This window comes from Mercurialis annua, linkage group LG1-X, assembly GCF_937616625.2.
Source record: "Mercurialis annua linkage group LG1-X, ddMerAnnu1.2, whole genome shotgun sequence".
Lineage (NCBI taxonomy): Eukaryota > Viridiplantae > Streptophyta > Magnoliopsida > Malpighiales > Euphorbiaceae > Mercurialis > Mercurialis annua.
Window position 1 is genome coordinate 66,478,193 of NC_065570.1, and position 10,626 is coordinate 66,488,818.

Consider the following 10,626-nt stretch of genomic DNA (forward strand, 5'->3'; position numbering starts at 1 on the left):
TTTCTTCGTGTTCTTGGTGTTCTTCGTATGTTTTTTTTTCCTCAAAATTTTATGGTTTTGATCTGTCATCTTTTTTAATAGTATATTGTTTATTCCTTTTTTCTCCCTCAACTTCTAAAAATGGTCTATAGGATAGAAAAGTGTTGAAACGCATTAAATTATATATATCTTATGAGCTCTACTATCTTGGATGAGCAAGTTTTGGAATTCAAGTTTAGCTCTACTTCTAAATTTCTCCCTCCAATGCATGTAATGCTTTATTCAGCTGCATTATGCGTTTCTGATAAACAATATTTAGTCTTTCCATAATGTCACAAGCTTGAAATTGTTTGATGATTTTGCACCTTTCACATGCAACTGGTGAGGACTATTGTAGTGTTGTAATTCTTAGAACTGAGTCTTTTAGTATCTCTTTAATTATCGGTGATGTAGTTGAATTGTATTCAGTAGAATTTTTGAATATCCGCATTCAGATCTGATTACAGAATCTTATGAGATTCGATCTTTTGCTGTTTAGACGAATCTACATGGATTCTACTTTAAGTGAACGAGATTCATAGAACTCGGTCCTCTTTATCTCGAACTTGGTTCTTTATTAGCGAGTCATGTAGTTTGTCTCAGTGGGCCAGTTCTATAGAAATCGGTTTATAATATTATTATGTGGGATTGAGTTTCCATCACTCACTCCAAATATATACTTTCTCTATTTATTTACTTGTTCATTTAATCAAATGTATCTGTTTATACTTATTTGTATTTTTAAAATTTTAAAATACTTTTATTTTTATTTTCAATCTATTATTTTCTAATAAATTACTCTCTCCGGTCCATAATATTTGTCGCATTTGCCTTTGGCACAAAAACTAAGAAAACAATTAATATGTTTTAATTTGTAAACACTTTTACTAAGTTAACCCTACATTGAAACTTGTTTACATTTATAACTATCATTTTCATTTGTTTATTGTATTCTTTTAATAAATTAATGGGGGGTAAACATGGAAAAATAGCAATTAATGCTCTCTTAATATCATAACATGACAAATATTATGAACCAAAAAAATTTCTCAAATGCGACAAATATTATGGACCGGAGGGAGTACTTTATAATTTAATTTACAAACTATTTTTTTATATAATTGAAAAGAAAGAGTATTTATTAGAGGATTTAAACTCACGATTTAACCGTTTGCTATTCAATGTCTATACCATTTCAATTATAGTTTATTGGTTAACTAACATGATTGTATTAGTATTTTTTTAAAATTTAAGATAAAAAGTTATAAGCGATGAGCAGCAAACTGGTATAAAGCGCTCCCTAAATTATCAAAAAAGGAAAATGTTAACATGAACTACTTTGGCTAAATTTACATGAAGAAAAAAGAGAGGGAGTATTTGAATATTGAGACTACGAGTGGTGAGGCTTTGGATCTTGTGCTACGGACTACTGTTACTTTTGAATGATCGTGATTATGATTATTTATTACAGAGTTTTGAAGACACGTTGAAAAGCAAGATTGGCCCTACATAACTCTTTCATTTGATTGGTCATCACATCGTACTACACCGAGATCTTGCCAACACTAGATTGTAGTTTTTGTACTGGACAGTATATTTATTGCATTTGCATATTAATTAGATCTGCAAGAAATTAGCATTCTCACTAATTTCAGTGACCGCCCAACAATCATTTAATGATTAAATTAAAAGTATTTTCTACATAATTCCTTTTTTCTTTACGCTATTTCCCAATCTAATATAGTAGAAACATTTTGTGTCAATTTCCTTTTTTCTTGCTACTTTTTCATTTAAATTGTGGATTTTATTTATTATTTTAAATTATAAAAAATATATTTTTATAATAACTAAGAAAGAGCTTTTTTCAAAAATATTTTCTTTTTTAAATTTTTGTAAAAAACCTTTTTTGGTAGTTTTTTAGAAGAGAAAATAATATTTTTATAAATTTTTTAAAAAATGAGGTGTAATTTTCCAAAGAAAAAAATTAATGTCCGTAAAATATCTTTTTAATTTTTTAATTGAATTTATGAATAAATATTTTTGAAACATTAATATTATTATGTGGCGCATATGATATGGAGTACGCTCTAGTGTTGATTATCATCGTATTTCTTTTAAATTTTTTCTGGATAAAGATACAAAATCTGTAATGAAATTAAAGATAGATAGAAGTCATTTTTTGAATTGTTGGAACTAGAAAGATGAAATTTATCTCTGACAAAAAATAGAATTAATTTCAATAAAATATCAAACGTTTGCGCGCTTTGTCAGTTATAAGCAAATCTTTCAAAATCAGATAGTTTAACCCATTCTGGAATATCTAAAACTTTTTCTAGGCATTCATGAATCAAATCGAAGATTGATCATTCATGAATGGGCTAAAGTAACCGATTTTAAATGATATGGTATATATGAAACCTTTTCTAGCGAAATCAATTAAAATCGGCTAGTTTAACCTATCCACGAATGACAAATTTTTCGGTTTGGTTCACGAATGGCTATAAAAGATTTTAAATATCCCAAAATGGGCTAAACTAGCCGTTTTTGAAAGATTCGGTTATAACTGTCAAAATCCGCAAACGTTTGGTATTTTATTGAGATTAACCCAAAAAAATATTACTATAATTTCATATCGTGCTTAATATATACTCCTTCCGTCCCGTTTAGGAAAGGGACATATCTCAATTTTTTTTGTCCCACATAAGAATACCAAATCATGGTTTTTGTGCCATTTTACAAGGAATTCTCTTTTATACCCTCATTTTCTCTTTCTTTAATTAAAGCTAATACTCTACACACAAATTACAAGACAATAATTAATAGGGGTAAAATAAGAAAAGTTAAGAGTAATTATTATTTTCTTAATCTATGTGTAAAAGGGATATGTCCCTTTTTAAGTGGGACGGAGGGAGTATCTAAGACTATATAGATATTTTAATTTATAATTATCGACAATAATAATAATTTTTTTATATTTATGGAATTTTTTTTTTTACTTTGTGGAACAGAAAGAAAAAATTATTAAAACTAATAATAATTTTTTTAAAATAAATAATTGAAACGGTAAATAGTCGATTAACATCTTAAACAAAAAAGAAATGCCATGTCAACGCAATAAGAGAAATAGAAACGTCTAATTCCAATGCCCAAATTCATTAGTCCACGACACGTAGAAGCCCAAAACTAAATGAAGTCTGGAATATTCTAATCTGAAAATAGCAAAATGAAGAAATTTGAAAATAGCCAAAATTAATGACGCAAAACCCTCAATCGTACTACTCCTAGGGTTTACACTAACCGGACTCAGACGGCCAGACTCAGCAACCCAATCAGGTCTCTTCTCTCTCTCTTTTTGAATATTGTGTCATCTGTTTCTTAAATTTGTTTACAATTCTTCTGTTTCTTCTCTAACTTATTTTTGGGTTTTTTTTTTATAGTGCTGTTTGTTTTTTTAAAATTGCAAGCAATGGAGGCGGTGGCGGCGGACGGTGTCGCTAATTCTTCACTTGAGAGGAGAATATGGGCTAGCTCTGTTGTGGAAAGTATGGTGGTTGAGACTGCTTTTAAGTCTCTTGCTTGCTTCTTCTATGTGGTAAACTCTCAACCTTAGTGTTGCTGCTCTATTTTGAGGGGTTTCATTTCTTGTGATTGTCACTGAACTGGATTTGTAAAATTAGGGTTTTGTTTTTAGGTTAAGTGTGTTTTGATTTACTTAGAAATTTCTTGCTTTTTTTGTCTAACTTGTATGTATAAATTTAACACTTAATTTGTTTTATCATGTGGGAAGTTTAGTAACTCTTCGATTGAAACTTTGTTCTGGCTTTCATTTAGTGTTCTATATTAGAACCCTAAAGATTTAAGAAGTGGGGTTTTCGGTGGAGTTCTAGCTGGTTGGTGATTTTTGTTAAACTGTTTGCTATTGTGTTATTCGGCTTGTACAGAGTTTCCTTGGTTGATTGTTGTATGTAATTGTACTTGTGCAAGTTAGGCTTTATGTTATGAGGATTTTCGTTTCCGTAGTTATCAGATTTCTTAATTGGTATCTTTATTATGAAGGCTGCTTTTTACCATTTGGAGATAATGGACTGGTGATCTTTCGATGGAAATTATTTTGTCCGGCTTTTCTAGTCATTATTGATCCTTTCTTATTTTTCTTGTTGGTAAATGCTTCCTAGAAGTTTTTCCATTGATTTTTACGATATGATTCTTGTGTTATAAGCCTTTGTATCAATTCCTCTACCTTCTGGTGCTTGTTCTATTTGATTTTCCTTTTGTTTACCTCGACATATTGCTGTAACTGGTGAATCAATTTTAACTCCATTTCCAGTTACAGAAGATGTTCGATTTAAGGATTGTAGATCTCATTGGAAGTGCTCATAATTGAAATGCAGTACCTAGGGCAGCATTTCAATATCTTAGAGACTGCGTTTATTTGGTTTTGGGCTCTGTTTCTTAGAGCATGATTTTAATCTCAGCACTGCAGTTTTAGTTGGTCGATTACTCTGTGATTGTTATTTATTGGCAGTTGGATAAACTGTTGTTTCGATATTTAGTGCTTTGGCCTTATTTTGAAATGTCAGAATGTTGTGTGTTTTATAGCTCTTCTAGCAGTGTTCTATTATATTTATGCATCTGAGTTGGAGATGTCATTGGGACAGTATTGCAATTTGATTAGCGTGTTTTTTTTTTAAGCGGGACCTTATTTGGTTTCTTATGTTCGACTCTGATTTATGTTTTCTTCAGGCTGGATCACTGCTGAATGATATCAATGCTATCAATGAGCGGTAAAAAAGAATCTCTTGGGTCTCTTCTTATTCCTGAATTATGTACTTTGAGAGAGGGATTGGATTGAATGGTGGCTGTAATGTAACTTCTTACGCAGGTTTCCTTTGGATGAACTATTCAAGAGGAAGAGCCCTGATGCAGAAAACAAAGATGCTAGTGATACAGAAGATGATGACGAAGATGATGCTGATGAAGATAATGTAGATCCAGACGATGACGACGCAAATGATGAGGATTTCTCAGGTGATGATGGAGTGGAAGAAGTAGATCCCGAGGATGATCCTGAAGCCAATGGTGAAGGAGGAAGTGATGATGAGGAGGAAGATGATGACGATGATGACGACGACGATGGTGATGGAGAGGATGATGATGAGGATGAAGAAGAGGAAGAAGAAGAAGAGGAAGACGTTCCCCAGCCACCAGCAAAGAAGAGGAAGTGAGTGATAGCAAGTAGCAGGTCTTTTTGTGTAGTGTAGGTTTAAGTAGGGTAGAAATTACCATCCTTGTTCTGAATGAACGAACCTGTGTTCTGCCACCATTGTTGTCTTCCTGCCACAGATTATTATTGTGCTGTATAATGTTTTATCTTTTTTTCTTCTTCTGGAATTTATATTAGTTAGCGGAACTGGTTATATTATATATTATATTACTCCTCCATTAGAAAAAAAATGCCATTTTTGGTGTTCTATAAAGATAGAAAAAATTGTTACATTTAATATTAGTTAAAAATAAAATTGTTAAAATATTGTTATAATTTATTATATGAGCATTAAATATGGTGATTTCATAATGCTTTACTTTTTAAAAATAAAAAATTCAAATTTACCATGATTAATAAATTTTTGAATTTTGAAAAAGTTTTAATTTTTATGAGATGTAATATTTTTTATTCCAATCGGTCTACTGACTTGAGCGGCTAACCTCAAGAGTTGAGTAAGTGCCTTGTGGCTTCATGAAAATGTTGGTTAGCTCGAGTCATGGGGGCTAACTGAACTTCCCGAAGGACACGAAATCATTAGTGTGAAGTGGCTTTATAAAATGAAAATTGAAGGATTGTTGAAAGTTATTTTGTAGGTTTGCTATTTGGAGTTGTCCTAGTCTTTTGCTTATGATTTATTACATGAAACTTGCAGATTTTGTGGAGATTAATTAGACGTTAAGTAGTCGAGTAATATTAGGATATCTAAACACCTATCCGATTTTAATGTTAAGCTGTTAGCACTATAAAGAATTCAGCTGTGTAATTCCTTCACTAGCAATAACAATCAGAGACTTTTAGATCAAATTTACTGGATTAATTCTATCTTGTTTTGTCATCATCAATTGGATTTTTAGAGGATAATTTTTAGAGATTTGGTAAATTTTTGTGGATTTTGATGGGGAATACATGTGCAGGACCAAATGGATTCTTCCAATCTGTTACTGCTGCTGTTTGGAGAACCCGAGCACTTGAGGATAGGTTACTTCCACCTGAAGATCAAACCAGTGATGAATCAAAGAAATTGGAAGAAAGTTCAAAGAAAGGATCAAATCATACCCCACATGAAATAGTTAAGATAACCGATGAAGATCAAAAACCCAAAAAAACAAAATATATTAGTGCAGGGCTGCAAATGGATTCTGTTTTAGGGCGGAAAACGGCGAGTTTGAAGGAGATTTACACATTAGGGAAGAAACTAGGACAAGGGCATTTCGGTACTACATTTCTTTGTATCGAGAAAGCTACCGGAAAACATTTTGCTTGCAAATCAATTGCGAAAAGGAAGTTGACGACACGCGAGGACGTAGACGACGTGCGGAGAGAAATTCAGATAATGCAGCACTTAAAAGGTCATCCAAATGTTATAAAGATTGTTGATGTTTATGAAGATGCTGTTGCAGTTCATGTTGTTATGGAACTTTGTGGTGGTGGTGAACTTTTCGACAGAATTGTTCAGAGAGGGCATCATTATACAGAAAGAAAAGCTGCTAAGCTTGCAAGAGTGATCGTCCGCGTTTTGCATGCGTGCCATTCTTCAGGTGTTATGCATAGGGACTTGAAGCCCGAGAGTTTTCTATTCGTCGATCAGGGAGAAGAGGCGCCTCTTAAAATAATAGATTTCGGGATTTCTGTGTTCTTCAGGCCAGGCGAAACGTTCTCTGATGTAGTCGGAAGTTCGTACTATGTAGCACCGGAAGTGTTGAAGAAACATTATGGTCCAGAATGTGATGTTTGGGGTGCTGGAGTTATCACTTATATTTTACTGAGTGGTGTTCCCCCATTCTGTGATGAAACTGAACAAGGCAAATTAGATTTCGTATCACAACCTTGGGCTGACATATCTGAAAGCGCAAAAGATCTCATCAGAAAAATGCTCGTAAGGGACCCTAAGAAGCGGCTGACGGCCCACGAAGCTCTCCGCCATCCTTGGATTCAGGGGGACGGTCTTGCCTCTGACAGACCTCTTGATTCAGCTATTGTTAGTCGCTTGAAGCGCTTCTCAGCAATGAACATGCTCAAGAGAATTGCGGGTATTAGAGTGATTGCTGAAAGGCTGTCAGAAGAGGAAATTACAGGACTAAAAGAAATATTCAAAATGATAGACTCGGATGGAAGCGGAGAGATTGCAGTTGAAGAACTGAAGAGGGGTTTGGTAAAAGTGGGAGCTAATAATCTCAAGGATTGTGAAATTTACGACATGATGCAAGCAGCAGATATTGACAGCAGCGGCACCATTGTTCATGGTGAACTCATAGCAGCAATGCTCCACCTAAACAAGATTGGCACCATTGATTATCTATTTGAGGCCTTCGATAAAGACGGGAGTGGATACATGACTCAAGATGAACTCCAACAACATGTGAAGTCGGTCAGGACAATGATGGACGAATTGATTCAGAAAATTTGTAGATATGATGCAAGATATGGCTCATCAGAACGGAGATATAAATAGTAAGTTTTATTGAATAAAAGCATTAGCACAACAGAATCTGTATGGGAGATCATACAAATTGTGAGCCTGCATAGAGTAGAAATTACCATCCTGATTGCTGTCTTGCTGCAACAGATTATTGTGCTCTATATGTTTTATTTTATCTTTTCTTTTCTTCTGGAATTTAGGGGTAATTGATCCTGAAGATCACTGAACTTTCGAGCTTTTTCATTTCAGTCATTAAACTATTTTTTTTTTTTGATAACTGAACTTTTATTTTTTTTCATTTTGGTATTTTCCGGCCAAAAATGCTTAGGTGGCAGCCAGAATTAATTTTGAGACTATTGTTTTGGGACGGAGGGAGTAGTTTATTGAAAAAAAGGGTCAAAAAAGATAAAAGGTTACATAATTAAAAAAAATTCTTTAATTTAAAAAAATAATTTTTATCCAACTCAAAATAGTCAACATGATAATAATAATTTGACCTAAAATCTTAAAACTTCCTTAGATCATCTCCTTTTGCATATAATGATATAACTTTTAGACTAATAGACTGAAAAACTCTTAATTTTTTTTCCATAGCATCATAACCTTGTAATTTCATCAATTTTATCCTTTTTTATATTTTTAACTTTTAATAACACCATAAATTAAAAAAATTAAATGATTTTTATATTTTGATTCATTTGCATTCACTACTAAAAAACTGTGTTTTACCGACGGATTTTAGCGACGGATTCAAAATCCGTCGCTAATTTTTTTTTACCGACGGATTTAGCGACGGATTTGAAATCCGTCGCTAAATTGTCATTTAAATTGGCGGGAATGTTCCCGCCAACTTTAGCGACGGAAAATCCGTCGCTAAAGTTGGCGGGAACACTCCCGCCAATTATTTTGATGTATTTAGCGACGGATTTCAAATCCGTCGCAAAATCTGTTTTTAGCGACGGATTTTAGCGACGGATTTAAATCCGTCGCTAATTACCGACGGATTTTAGCGACGGATTTAAATCCGTCACTAATTACCAAAAAATAAAAAAAATCGTAAAAAAATTATTAAATTAAATAAATTTTTTATCAAAAAATTATTTAGAAAAATAATTATTAAAGAAAAAATAATTATTATTTTTTTAATTATATATAATATTATTTAAATATAACATAAATATATATATTAAAAATATTGTTATTTATTTATTCATTAATAATTATTTAAAATAACTATTAATTATAAAAAATAATTATATTAAAATGTGGGAGGAAGTATTTGTCATTTTTAGTTACATTTAAATATAAAAATACATATATATATAACAAGAAGCTGAGCTGGTTCAGGTGGAGATACGCGCGGGAGAACTTCAAAGTTAAAGAGCAATGAGTGGGAGCAGTGGGAGGGATGGGTGACCTACTGGGAAGTTTGTAAAAATTGCGAGTGGGTGATGGAGGCAACGGATGGGTAACCGAGGGCGACGGGGGACGGGTGGGGGACGGAGGTTGACGGAGTGTGACGGGTGTGTGACCGATTAAATAATAATAATTTATTTTACGATTTAATTTTTTTTTATTTTTTGGTAATTAGTGACGGATTTAAATCCGTCGCTAAAATCCGTCGGTAATTAGCGACGGATTTAAATCCGTCGCTAAAATCCGTCGGCAATTTCTGAAAAATCCGTCGCCAAATTTTTTGGTCCGTCGCCAAAAAATTAGCGACGAGGATTTTGCCGACGGATTGAATCCGTCGGGAAATCCGTCGGGAAATGTTTTCCCGACGGATTTCATGCTTTTAGCGACGGAAAAATCCGTCGCTAAAAGCAAACATTTTAGTAGTGATTTACTTTTTTAAATTACCATTTAAATAAATGATAAAATTATTTATCCCTTAAATAAAATTTATCATCAACTATAAGTTATAAAAAATATTCATCTAATATGTCTAATCATTTACTGGTATACATTTCGTATATTGTGTACACCTTATATATTATGTATATATATTTGTATAATTTTCTTATATTATTAGTTTTTTGAATTTATATATAAATTCATAGCACATGCCGCAGCATTAAATTGAAAGAAACAATAAATGATCGAGAGTAGCGGAACTAATTGATGAAGGTAGAGTTGACATAATTTTATTTTATTCTAGAGTTTATTTCACTTGCAAATAAATTTATTTAAAATAAATTCATTCAACATAAATATATTTAATTTTATAAAACTAAAATAAATCAAATACTATTCAATGAATCTATATCTAATCTATACTATACATAAAAGCACGTATAGAGGGAAGAGGTACATTTACATTAATGCCCTTTTCGCTTTATAAAATATAATTATTAATTACAAATTATTAATAAAATTAGAATACTAACTAAAATAAATTACTATGTTAAGATAATTATCAAAGTTAGAATATCAACTAAAATAAACTATTATGTTAAGATAATTGTTTAGAGTATTAATTAAAATAGACTACTTTAAATATTTAATAATTATTTTTAAATCATATGAAATTCTAAATAAATTAAACTACTTCCGATAAATTGCTATTTTAATTATTATTTGATATTTTCTATTTAAATTTTCTATTTAAATTTTCTATAATTATAAAATTTGATTATCAATTAAAAATATTAAATTATTATTAATCATCTAAAATATTAAATAAGATAAATTATTTCTAATCAACTACTATTTTAAATATTATTTTTTAATTTGACGAGTGACATTAGTCATAAAGCAAAACTGGTTTTATAAAAAGAGCATTAAAGTGGGACACAAATGCTACGTTACTGATAGAGTGATAGAAAACAAAGGAACTCAAACAAAAAAAGATTTGCATAAATTTGTACCTAGACAAGAACAAACAAAGAAACTAAACTAAAAACTAAAAATAAGATTTGTATTT

General features: G+C 31.6%; 1 protein-coding gene and 1 pseudogene across 1 annotated transcript; both read left to right on the forward strand.

The window, feature by feature from the left end:
- Positions 1 to 3,226: 3,226 nt before the first annotated feature.
- LOC126654294 (uncharacterized) lies at positions 3,227 to 5,442 on the forward strand. Its single transcript, XM_050348259.2, has 4 exons — positions 3,227 to 3,351; positions 3,456 to 3,610; positions 4,762 to 4,802; positions 4,901 to 5,442. The coding sequence occupies exons 2-4, from the start codon at positions 3,485 to 3,487 to the stop codon at positions 5,241 to 5,243; spliced, it is 510 nt and encodes a 169-aa protein (XP_050204216.1). The 5' UTR covers positions 3,227 to 3,351; positions 3,456 to 3,484; the 3' UTR covers positions 5,244 to 5,442.
- Positions 5,443 to 6,069: 627 nt separating this feature from the next.
- Positions 6,070 to 7,932, forward strand: LOC126654262 (calcium-dependent protein kinase 20-like; annotated as a pseudogene).
- Positions 7,933 to 10,626: the final 2,694 nt, after the last annotated feature.

What these genes read in the sequence shown, in the direction of transcription:
- LOC126654294 (XM_050348259.2), top strand. Translation starts at nt 3,485, where the DNA reads ATGGAGGCGGTGGCGGCGGACGGTGTCGCTAATTCTTCACTTGAGAGG. An exon ending in TTGCTTGCTTCTTCTATGTG is followed by an intron (nt 3,611 to 4,761) that starts GTAAACTCTCAA and finishes TGTTTTCTTCAG; the next exon opens with GCTGGATCACTGCTGAATGA. An exon ending in ATCAATGCTATCAATGAGCG is followed by an intron (nt 4,803 to 4,900) that starts GTAAAAAAGAAT and finishes CTTCTTACGCAG; the next exon opens with GTTTCCTTTGGATGAACTAT.